The sequence below is a fragment of the Gobio gobio genome (assembly GCF_949357685.1).
Source record: "Gobio gobio genome assembly, chromosome: 8".
Taxonomy (NCBI): Eukaryota; Metazoa; Chordata; class Actinopteri; order Cypriniformes; family Gobionidae; genus Gobio; species Gobio gobio.
Window position 1 is genome coordinate 8,125,961 of NC_137114.1, and position 13,032 is coordinate 8,138,992.

At 39.3% G+C, this 13,032-nt stretch overlaps 1 protein-coding gene across 2 annotated transcripts in view; it reads right to left on the reverse strand.

Annotated features, from left to right (window-relative positions):
* aadac (arylacetamide deacetylase) overlaps positions 1-3,255 on the reverse strand; it is a 56,881-nt gene extending 53,626 nt beyond the window's left edge. The window contains exon 1 of one of the 2 annotated variants that reach the window (XM_079824125.1): positions 2,552-3,255. In XM_079824125.1, coding sequence (XP_079680251.1) covers positions 2,552-2,692 — 141 coding nt within the window. In that variant the 5' untranslated portion in view covers positions 2,693-3,255. The remainder of the gene's footprint in view (positions 1-2,551) is intronic. The other variant, XM_079824126.1, reaches the window with a different exon arrangement.
* Positions 3,256-13,032: the final 9,777 nt, after the last annotated feature.

Here is a 13,032-nt window from a genome sequence, read left to right on the forward strand (position 1 = left end):
AAATAAAGCTGAACCTTGAAGCTGGTTTGTAGCAAACCAAGAATATACTTTGCTGTTATTAGTACTGTAAATGTTATTCAGGGTTACATTAGGCCTGTTTTAGATGGGTTAGGTGGCTTAAGTTTTACTGTGAATTTGTTAAGTAAATTGCGTTTAATAAATTGTTCAATTTAAAGAATTAAAAAAAATAAAAAGCCATTCTTTAATGTCCTTCACCGCTGTTTTGTGGCTTTTTTTTAAAGTATCGGTTCAGGCACCAGTTTGGACATTGAGCAGCTCAATTGTCCTGGAAGCAACATTTTAGTATCCATGAAAAAGATTGGTACAGTAAAGTGTTCAGTCATATAGCAACAATATGCCTTGAACACACAGCCGAGAACATATTCAGATCATTCAAACCAAATAAGATATTCGTTCTGTTTTCAGAGGTCAAAAACATCAAATGTCTGCTAATGTTTTTCTCTCAGAGTCAGATGCAGCTGTAACCTAAACCTTTCATTTGTGTAGGCCTATATTTAACCTTTTTAAATGGTCTATAGAGCTTAACAATTCTACAATTCAGTTAAAGCTTTTTGGATTCAACCCACTTTATTTTCCTAATTTGTTTGAAGTAAAATTGTATTACATATTAATAAATTGTATTTATAAAATTACTTTATTTTTAAATTAAGTGTCATGTTTGTGATTTTCATTTGTCAAGTAGCCAGATCCTGCCCATGAAATCTGATTTTATGATTACTTGTATGTATTCAGACACATTGTTTATTTCACCTTTATTTATGTCAGACTCCAACAGCCTTCCTTCGTTTGTCAGACGCCACTTTTTTATTTTTGTCGAGCTGCAGAGATTTTTAAGGCGCAATATTATCCTCATCCATTTTAAAACAAAACTAGGCAATATTATTAAAATGTATACATAAAATTATTTGAATTAATAAGTGTCATGTTTTTGTACTTTGTTTAGACTATTTAGATGAATACTTGATCAAGCAATATTCAGAAACAGGTGCAGTTCTTTATATAAGCTGTGAGCTATTATTTTTCTGATTAACTTTTATTAGATTGTAAAAAACACAAAATTACATACTGTAAATAAGGATGAATGATGTTTGAGAGGTAACACGTCTTATTCTTACCAATGGTTATAAAATAATTTAATATACAATATAAAAATATAATATGAATATAATAGATTTAATGCGCCTTTTAACTACAGAGAAACGGCTTTAACGAGAGCAATGCCACGTGCAGACGCTTTCTATAATAGGCTAATTCTGTCACGTGATGCCACATTTATTTGCGTTAAAGCCCTTTTTCTTGACAAAAAGTGTTTCCAAAAATTTTTTCGCGACATTTGAAGTATGAACACAGAATTTATGCGCTGAAGTTAGACGAAAAAGATTGTGTCGACATTTGCAAAAAAAATTGCCATTTCCATCAGCTATTGAGTAAATATTTTGATGCGCTAATACTTTTTCCGCAAAAAAAACCCTTGAATGGAAACCTGGCTTGAGACCAGGGAAAGAAAGAAACAACAACACAGAGTTAGACATTTAGCCTAAGCAAATCTTGTTGCAACCCTCCCCCCAATTTAAGGGTAATTTTACACAGTTATTTATTTAACGGTCTACACTAAATTAAATAAATAGCCCACCTTGTTGGCAGAGGCTACATACACCAACTCCGCCCACTGATGTCTGGTTAGGCCAGACAAAATTATGGAAGACACCATATTGCCAACAATAGCAATAGTGCAGGTAAAGCGGAAAGTTTTGACGCAAATCGTTCAAACCCGACTTTTGCCAAACTCGCTCTACTCCCTTTTCCCATCACATATCAGATCGGAAGGCGTATCAATTCACTAAAAATTAAGAAAATACAGAGTCTAACGTGTGTTTAATAATAAAGTATTTATCAGTTTGGGGTCGGTGTAGGGAGGGCTTTATTGTCCCAATGAGGCGGCATCCATAATAATTGTAATAATATAATAATTTACACGGTTATTATTGCATACCTTTTCAGGTACAACAACACTGAGGTGCAAACAGTCACTATTTATAAGTATAAATAGCATCTAACAACTATTTGCACTTATTGCAAAGAAAATAGCTATTTATATAAAATCAATGCTATTTTCACTTAGTGTAAAGAGAATCTATTGCAAGCCACTGTCTTTAGTTATTTTGCATTCCTGCTATAATTTCCTTCTATTATTAGCCACAAAGCTTACGCTACAATGGTCGGATTAAGAATTGACAATCTGTAAACTGTAAATCTGCCTCACTCTATTTACACACACACACTCATGGGGATAGCGGCGTCATGCCAAACACTTGTGAAATCCAAACAAATACTCAATCGCTTAACTGAGCCAGCAAATAGGTTACAACTGCGATGAGTTGCGTAATCACACTCTTTGATCAACCCTGCCCAAAATAATAACGCGACACGAGAGATATGGCAGTAGCGGTGCAATATGCGTGCGTTTAGCTGGCATTACACTTTACAATGATATCTGTCAGTCTTAAAATACAAATGCGAGCACACTTACCAACTGGCTTAAAGTTTTGAAGAAAGAGTCAGTGAGCATTAGTTTCCATCTCTCTTCTATGTTATTCGGGATTGGTGAATAAACGTGATAAGCCGTTAACGCGCCCAGTAACACAAGCACAAACATTCCCTTGGACCTCATTTTTAGCTTTGGATCTCGCCTGTGTCTTCTGTTTATTTTGGAGTCGGTTGCTTTTCTTTTCACAAAGTCCTCGGCAACTGAAACCTCCGTCAGCTGCGTTTATTAGTCATTGAGTTCTCTCTGTGTTAAAGTGTAATCCTGGATTAATTTTGGACTGGAGCCAGCGAGATATGACAACACGTGTTAGAGTCATCTGATCGTGATACTGTACGCGTGCATGTGGAAAGATTTGAGCTCGAGCGCGCACTGGTCTTCTCCTCATATCTGCACAGAGTCTTGCGCAAAGATTATTAAATCGTAATGAAACGCGGCTGGAGCTTCAGCGCATTCGACAGAGCTCCTCTCAAATTCCTCAGATAACCCTGTGGGTCATCGCACGGTTTGTGTGCCTCCCTGTCTATACTTGCAACACCGTTGAATGATTCCGTTTTTCTTGCATGCGTTGTGTTGACACGAGCAGTTGAAAAAAAAAAATGCTTTTTGTGTCTTGTGTTAAAGCAGCTGTTGTCATCGTGTTGATATGCTGCTGCTGCTGCTGCTGCTTCACGGGACTATATTGGGCTAAAGGAACACGTTAAGAAAAATGTGCTTTTTATTAGGCTACTCCCATAGTGTATGGTTGCAGAAAGAAATTATATATAATTTTTTTGGAACATTGATGAAGCAACAGATATTGTGTGAAAATAAATCTTAAAAGGGGTTTATTTAGTTTTAAAAAAAATGACCCCACACACAGGGCAAAAGGTACAAATTATTGATACAAATACTCTAGCTAAAATAATCTGTTAGTCTCGGTTAAAAATTGTTAATACAAAGTTTGTACTGTTTATTTTGATACATTTTCAGAATATACTGTCATTTTAACAATACAGAAACAAAAACTTATTCTGAAAGCATTGAATGAGATCCCATAATAAATTAATATAGCTTTACAGTAGTAACAATTGAATATTACATTTTATTATATGATTCATATAATATTTTTAAATCTGATGCTTTCATTATAAATAGGGTGATTATCTCTAAGGTGGACGACCAACTTAATATAAGCCACATGTCCAATCTTTTGTGTTTTTAGTTCTGCCCTCTGTGCAAGGCCCTAACCATGACTTTTATTGGTTTTATTATTTAAAGGAATTCAATTATTAAAGGATTAAAATGGATTTAAAGTAAATAAGGGGGGGGGGGGGGGCTGTAAAAGTTCCAGTTCTATTGTTTATGAAGTAAAGTATTTGCATATATTGTTTTTTTCTTAAATATGCACACATTCACTATTATTTTCGTCTGCCTAATATGTAAAAATGCAAAAAAAAATATTGTCACGTCATATTCAGTTATGATTTACATAAATAATGTCATATTTTCAATTCAAAATGGTGAAATTTTATAAAAACCGTTGACTTGTCCCCCTCAATGTCTATGGTGGTTACAGCCCTGCCTCTGTGACCTAGGCTGAATCCGAAATCGCCCCCTATACCTCAAATAGGGCATTATTTGTGGGGCCAGCCATTTGTAGTGGTGTCCGAAACCAGAGTGGACATTATTGAGTGCACCACATTGCACCACAATAACAAGTGTACAGCCGATGTACACACAACGGCTGTCCGACTACACACACTCGTTTTAATTCACTCCTTCAAGTGAACTATATTAGTGGACTAACATAGGGAATATTAAATGAGGGTTTAGGGGTTTATTTCGGATTCAGCCCTAGTTTTCTCTGTTGTTGATTAGTTCATTAGTTTCCACATGTGTTCAATAATTATCTGGTTTCTCTCTGTTCATTTAAGGCCTTTGTTTTCACCCAGGGTGCGTCTCAATCAGCTCCCTAGTTCAGTAGTCAGGGCACTGATCAGGGAGTCGGCCATTTTAAGAGCTGTCTCAATCGCAGAATCACGTGCACTCAAACGTTCGCTCCCTAAAAGTCCCACAATGCACCACAAAACGTCTCGGTTACTAAACTTAACCTCGGTTCCCTGAGAGAAGGGAACGAGTATTGCGTAAGTTAGCTTACACTATGGGAAAAAATAATTTTCTCAAGAATATTGAAGCCAAAATTATCCTTATAATTTTATATATGTCAAACGCAGTGCAGCTGCACAGCAGACCCCAGGAGAGCACACTAGCGCGCTGATTGGCTGTGCTGCGGCAACTGCACAAACCTATGGCGAGGCGGCTGAGACACACGAACCAATCAGGTCGCTTCGCGGCCTGGCACGTTAGTGCCCGCCAAAATGGGTGTGGCTTACGGCTATAAAAGCCCCCCTTACACCATAGGATTCAGGTTAAATCGACTGAAGCGATCCCCTGATCTAAGCACAATAGCACGGTGGGTTACGCAATACTCGTTCCCTTCTCTCAGGGAACCGAGGTTAAATTTAGTTACCGAGACGTTCCCTTTCGAGAGTACTCTTGTATTGTGTATGTTAGCTCACGCTATAGGAACCCAATTTAAAACGATGTGCATGCTTATAAACTTCGCCCCATACTATGGCCTGAGGCGAGAGCCCGGGCCCCTAGAAGAGTAAAAGTAACAAGTCCCAAAAAGAGGCCAACAAATGGTGAGCCTCATATAAGGGTATATTGCAGGAAAATTGATATTCCTGTGTCATATAATTTAGATAAAACTAGACCGGACAGCGGCGGGCCTTATAGTTGTTATAAATGTGTTATACATTTGTATGAAAAGGACCCTAGCTTGCAAAGCGGGAACCTCCAAGTTATAAAATGTAATAAATGTGGACGTAAAGGCCCAGCCTGCCACTGCACAGATATCTTCAAGTGGTATTCCACTTGACCAAGCCCATGACGAGGCCATTCCTTTAGTGGAATGAGCTCTAACGCCTATGGGGCAGCAGAGACCTCTTGCCTCGTAAGCCAGCAAGATAGCATCTACTATCCATCGCGACAATCTCTGCTTTGTAATCGTGCACCCTCTGGTGCGACCACCAAAGCATACGAAGAGCTGTTCCGACTGATTAGATGCGGCGGAACGCCCTAGATTAACTCTAAGATTCCTGACGGGACAGTAGATTCGCATCACTTTCATCCTCGGACGAGGGAAGAGCTGACTGCGAAATTACCTGTGCTCTTAACCGAGTGGAGAGCACTTTGGGTACATACCCGTGTCATGGTTTGAGGACAGCTCTGATTTGTTAGGCCCAAACTCAAGGCAGGAAGTGCTCACAGAGAGCGCATGTAAATCACCAATTCGCTTGACTGAAGCTAGTGCAAGCAAGAGAGCAGTTTTGAGCGAAAAGTGCTTCAGGCTCACACTCAGACTGAAGCGGCTCAAATGGGGTACCATTCGTGGAAAGATCCCATATAGGAACCGATGGGGTTTGAGGCGGGTTCAGCCTCCTAGCTCCTCTGAGGAAGGGCACGACTAGGTCGCTTCTCCCCAGTGACTGTGTGGCCACATGAGCATGAAACGCTGCTATGGGCGACACAAATACTTTGAGCGTGGAAGGGGAGCGACCCTCGTCCAAAATCTCTTGAAGAAAGGACAGCACTTCTGTCACTCCACACGAGTGTGGATCCAGATTCCGCACTGCACACCAGCTTGAGAACACTGACCATTTTAGAGTGTAAAGTCGCCTGGTTGAAGGCACTCTCGCTTCAGTATTCAGCACCCCTTTTGGGAGGTTCCCGGGTATCCGTTGATGGGCCACACATGAAGGGCCCACACGTTGTGACGAGGATGCCAGGTCATCCCTTTCGCCTGCGTGAGGAGGCCTTTCCTCAGCGGTATCGGCCATGGGGCTGTTTCTAGCAGCTGAGTCAACTCGGAGAACCAGAGAGGGGCTATTAAAAGCACTGCACACTTGCTCTCCCTGATCCGTTTGACGACCTGAGGGAACATCGCGACCGGAGGGAATGCATACATCGGGCGGCTGGGCCAGTCGTGGACCAGAGCATCCCTGCTCTTGGAGAAAAATGTTGGGCAATGAGCATTGCCTTCTGAGGCGAGTCCAGTCCCCTGGGTGAATTTTGTCAACTCTGCCAATCACCAGCCTGGCTGGCGGATGCGTACGCTCGACCAGCGAGACCTAATGTAGTGCAGCAGGGCTTGGATGGGTGCGTCGCTTTTGACTGCCATCCCCTAGCGGAGGGCGAGCAAAGATGTGCAGAGACCGCTTCCTCAAGAGGGGGAAGACTCTCATCAAATTTCTCCTTCGCGCCGGCGAGTGTCGAAAGCGCTAAAGAAGCCGAGGATCTGAGATGAGCTGAAAAAAGGCGCCTTCCTCGATTTTGTCAGCTCGTCGTGAACTTCAGGGTGTAGAAGGGGCGGGCCTCTGCAGAGGGGCCTGGAGCGGCCTTGCAGAAACCACTTCTCCAGCCTGCTTCACGTGGGTTCCTCGGGATGAGACCAATCGGAGGTCTCCGACGGCCCTGGTCAGCAGGCGAATGAGCTCAGCATCAAGGCCGGCTCTGACGGCTCTGAAGGTGAGCAATAGAGCCCGACCATTCCTCACTTCCGGATGCAGCGAACGAAAGGCTGTCATCCTCATCTTCCTCCGCTTCTGGTCCGCCGAAGGAAATAGGACCGGCCACTAACTGAGAGGGGCGTTGGTCATCCTGGGTGAACAAGACTGGCGAAGGAGATTCTGAGAGCTCCGGCGTGGGCTCGCTCGTCTGCTCTGGCATTCTCTGTCCGCTGCGCTTCTTTCTGCGCGGCCTGAGCAAGAGAAGAGGGAGAGCGGAGGGAATGGAGTCCTCATTGAAGCTGGCGAGTCGAGCCCAGAGGGTTGACAGCGCCATTTCATCGCACTCCGGACGGCCACCCTTAGAGATTGCAGCTTCAGCGTGGTAACGGCCTAAGCACGTGATCCAAAGGATGTGACAATCCCCACCAAAGAGAGGGCCTCTGCACGAGGCACAGGATACGCGAGGCATTTGAAACAATGCCTTGTTCTTTTTGTGAGTGCGTGTGTTGCAGCGGCGAACAAACACAGCTTATAAAGGATATAGCATGCCAGATGGTGCAGCAGAAACAGCGGGCTGAAGGCGGTGTCCAGTGAAGACAGGAACCGGCGCCCTCAGAACTGGAAAGCAGGTGGCTTGTTTCACTGAAGGCCTTTTCGACGGTGGTGACTTCTCAATCCGGAGGTCAGCGAAGGTTAAATGAAGGAGATTAAATCTGAATCCTATGGCGTAATGGGGGCCTTTATAGCTGTAGGCCACGCCCATTTTGGCAGGCACTGATGTGCTAGGGCGCGAAGCGACCTGATTGGTTTGCACGTCTCAACCTCCTCACCATAGCTTTGTGCAGTTGCCACAGCACAGCCAATCAGTGCGCTAGTGCTCTGCTGGGGTCTGCTGTGCAGCGTTTTACATATATAATATTAAAAGGATCATTTTGGCTTCAATAATCTCGAGAAAAGGAGAAAAAGCTAACTTACGCAATACGAGAGTACTCTCGAAAGGGACCCAGGGTGCATCAATGCTCATTATGCTCCCTTAACGGAAGTTCTGAAGCGCAAAACTTTAACTCACTACACATAATGACTGATAAAATCATGCGATATATGTTTTTAAAAATAGGAAAGCATTATTTTATTCAATTTCAGGATAAACATACATCATTAGACAGGTAATGAACACAATCTAGCTAACATTTATAATTTATTTACATCTGAAATGTTGCATGTATATGAAACCAAGAAAAGTGTTTATCATAATGTACTTTAAATAACATTACAAGTAATATAATAAAGATATCAGCTCTACTGTTGTTCATACATACCAGTAGTGATGCTGTACAATGAGGACGTTGTCACATTATATATATATATATATATATATATATTTAATGTGTCATAATGTGATTGGCGGAAATAGAGTCATCAGTGGTCTCAATGTGTAGAGAGCCAGCGTACTTTACCATCCTTACCAGTGACCGAATGCATGTACACGATATACTGATTCACGAGATCAGGAGCTAGGGAACTGATTGAGATGCACCCCTAGTCTCTATCTGTCCTCATAAATGTAAGCGTTCATGCTAGTGTTTGGTTGCCCTTCTCCTGAATCTCCTGTGTGTTTGGGATTAAAAGCTATTTAATTTATCTTCTTTGTCATCGTGCGCTTTTGACCATAACCAAACTGTTACAATATATTTCCCATCTGAATCTAACCATGTCATGTCCAAAAATGGAAAGTCAGCCATTTACAATCGTCCGTTATTGAAAATCATTAAAAGACCTTTGTCTCAAAATATAATCAAAAATTGTATTGATTCTCATTTCCTACTTAAACAAAAAGTCTTTTATATATATATATATATAATTTTTTTTTTTTTTTTTTTTTTATATGTATATACACAAAGTTGATTCTGCACTAATTTTATTAATATGTTGTAGATTTATTTTTTTTAAGGGTGTAATGGTACACAGAAGTCATGGTTCAGTACGTACCTCAGTTTTGGAGTTATGGTTCCGTACGAGTTTAGTACAACAAGAAAAAGCAACAAATGCCCAATGCTAGGTTTCTTTTCATTTATTTTGAACAGACAGTAGTGCAAATTACAGTTTGTTTCACCTGGTGGCATTTAGCTCCCCCTAAGGTACGTGTGACTGAATTGTTTGCTTGTCTTTATTTCTTAATGTATAGCTTCTTATACTTTTATAGTGGATATTGATTGTTAAAACTGGCATTTAACAAAAAGAGACAGGGTTGTGTAATTTCATTTTACATATACATACAGTGAAGATAATCAGAGTACATATGCACATATTGCCTGAAAAACATATTGTTTCATATTTTTAAAATGAAAACAAAAAGAGGCAGGGCTGTGTTTTATATTTAGTTTTATTGTAAATATATGCAGATAACCAGAGTAGCCAAGGCGAGGTGAGTGACATTATCAAGAATGCTGCTGTACCATTTGCAGAATCATCGAATTTGCGTCATCCCATCCTCGGGAGTTTGTACTCCTGATGGTACGTGTCCACTGGCACAGAGCAAGCATTTTCAGGCCATGAATATGGAAGTTGAGCTTCACGTTCAAGCTCAACTTCTATAGGAATTAATTGAAAACAATGACCCTGCTCCGCACCAGTATACAGATGCGGTGAGTCGAACATGGCAAGTCCTCACATCGCTGCATTGTCGACATGGACTCGCTGAAGCTATTCTAATGTGACTGATTCAAGAACAGTTCTGATGAGATCTGCACTCACTGCATGAAGAATGATATCAAGAGAAAATCAAATATCCACGTCACCGCTGGCTATATTTCACTCTCCATTCATCTTCACGAGACTAAGCTAAGTTCCTTTTTTATCCTTTGCTGAAATGCTATCAGGGTATTGCAGGCATGCTCGCTAAGGCCATTCGTATCGCTTAGGCTAGTAAACTTGTATTAAATCTGTTGTCATTGGCAACTGGCTTGTCGCTGCAACATGCTGTGCATTAGACTTAAGTCAGGTAGCCTTTGTGTAGCACTTTATACAGCACGGATTCAAGCAGCTTGCGGTGATAGACAGTAAATAACGATTCACGGTGCAAACGGAATGATTTCAGCAAATTTTCTGCTAGTAAACAGTCATTGTTGATTATGTTATGTTTGTTGTTAAAGTTATAGTCGCTATTGGAAACACTTGTTCTTAACCCTCTCGAGTTGGCGGTGGCGCTGGCGCGATCGGCTCTATTTTTCTTATCAATGCCAAAGAGACTCAAATAACTCTGTCATTTTTTTATCATTCAGGCAAGTGTTATACATCATTATAATATGTTAAGTTTCTTTTTTGTGTGTGTGTATAGTCACAATAAAAACAAAATGTTTTGCTTTTTGCAAAATAAAGAAAACAAACATGATGCGCGATCTGCAGCCTCTCTCTCAAAGACATTCATTCAGATTCCGTTTTCCGTTTCAGAAAAGGACCACTAGCTTAGTGAATACTTGTCTCACAAACATGAGACTTATGTCTAAAGAAACGCTGAAATGTGTTTTAAAAAATGTAAACCAAATCGAAAACAAATATGCTGTGTTTATGTTAGTGATGCACTGATCATGATTTTACATGGCCGATTCTGATACCGATTTCCGATTTTTTTTTTACACAATAAAAGAATGAAAGTATACATGAACAAGATGTTTATTTGGTATTTAACAGGCCAAATTTGCTTTTGGCCAATGAAAACATTTGTTTTTAAATTCAGTGTAACGAAAAAAAGTCTTTACCAGTGAAATTAAATAGTTCTTCTTTAGGCTACAAAAAGAAGTATTTTGGCTTTGTCACAAGTTAAAATATAGTACCAGTCAAACGTATTTTGCTTCATATTCATGTTTAAATATTATAGCCAAATGGTGTTTTTTCTATTTAATATCAAAGTTTGTCAGAAATTATTCTGGAGTTGTGTTTTGTAGAAAGTGAATTGCTTTCTTTAAAGTGAATTTCGTTTTGTATAAATTGTATCTTAATTTTAATTATTTATTTTTTAGTTTTTTTAGCATGAGACTACTTTTAAAAACATAAAATATAGTAAAAAAAATGTAGAAAAAAATACCCTTCTTAGTAATTTTTGTCTCGTTTCTAGTCTAAATATTTAAACATTCTTACATCAAGATGCATTTACTAGATAAGTACAATTTTCAACTAAATAAGAAGAGCATTTTTTTTGCAGTGTAGTCAAATCTTTTGATAATTTAAAATATAATAGGCATTTGATGACTACATTCTAAATAAATGATTCTGGAGTTTGGTTTTGTAGAAAGTGAATTGCTTTCTTTAAAGTGAATTTCGTTTTGTATAAATTGTATCTTAATTTTAATAATTTATTATTTATTTTTTTAGCATGAGACTACTTTCAAAAACATAAAAAATAGTACAAAAATGTTTTTAAAAAAATGCTCTTAGTAATTTTTGTCTTGTTTCTAGTCCAAATATTTAAACATTCTTAAATCAAGATGCATTTACTAAATAAGTACAATAAATAACATATGTCCTGTTACTCTCAGTCACACACCTGAATTAAGCTCATTCATTATGCAGCTCATTATGTGGGCTATTATGTTCTTTTGTCCTCTCAGGTGATACTCATCATTATTCATTAGATATCACGCCTCCTCGCATACTGGCTTTGCAAAGAAAAACTGTCTTACAAATTTTAAATCAGTGTATTGTTTTATGTAAATGAGTAGGCTCAATGATTCTCACATCAGTTTGAAGCAAAAACTCTATGCAAATACACCCTGGAGTCAAAAGTCTTGTGAACACAAATCTATTGTGTGTTTTGAGGACTTGATTTTAAATCAATTTTTTTAGTTTTTTTCAAAAATCATGCATAAACATTTTTCTCTCAAAAATACAAGTATGTACATACATGTTGCTCACATATTATGGTAGCCCAGTTTGTGCTGAATACAGTGTAATTACACTTTTGCCATTAATGTGTTTATAAGCAACTGAAAAAAAAAACTAATGTCAGAACTTGTCATGTCAAATCTTCTAAAGGGCCCCAAAACAGCTAAGACTCCAGAGGGGTTAATCACCCCAGCTCACCAGATGGGAAACATACAGGAACTCCTTCACATACCGCTCCAAAGGCCATCCGTTCTGCTGGATGGTGAGAAGGGTATCTTCAGCCCAGTTCAGTTTTACTGCCGCTTTAGAGGTGGACAGTAACTAAGTACATTTACTTGAGTACTGTACTTAAGTACACTTTTTGAGTATCTGTACTTTCCTTGAGTATTATTTTTTTTGGAAACTTTTGACTTAACTTCACTACATTTGAAAGACAAATATCGTACTTTTTACTCCACTACATTTCTATCAAGGTACTCGAAAACAAAGGTCGTTTCTGTGGCAGCTTTGAAAGTCAGTGGATGATTTTCTTAAAGTTGTTGTGTTTTTTTTTGCAGACAGCTTATCAGTAATCACTCATTTGGTCATGTGAAGTTTCCCAACATTTTAGGAACACTGATCAGTTTATAGCAAAATGGAAGTCGGTTCCTCGGCACAGTGTGTGCACCCATGGCAGTATGTTTCAGTTTTGTTTAATCTTCTGAAAAGACTATAAATTAGTTTAGTTGGCATACCCTTGATGCATGTCTCATAAAATGTAAACGTCTGGGAGAAAGAGAAGAGCAGACATATGGATAAATCTGAAAAGCATGATGACGTGAAAGAAAGCTTAGTTCAGTCCGGTTCTCTGTGCTCACACAGAAAGCTGCCTCACAGACAGCGCACAAGTACTGAATTAAGCTCTTGTTTGTGTCTTTTCACAATTGAACTGACAAATATGCACAAAATTATGTCAAAAATGTCCATTTTGGTATATATTTGGTGAACGTAAACAGTTGGGAGACTATCGGTTGGTATCAGTGTATTGGATCC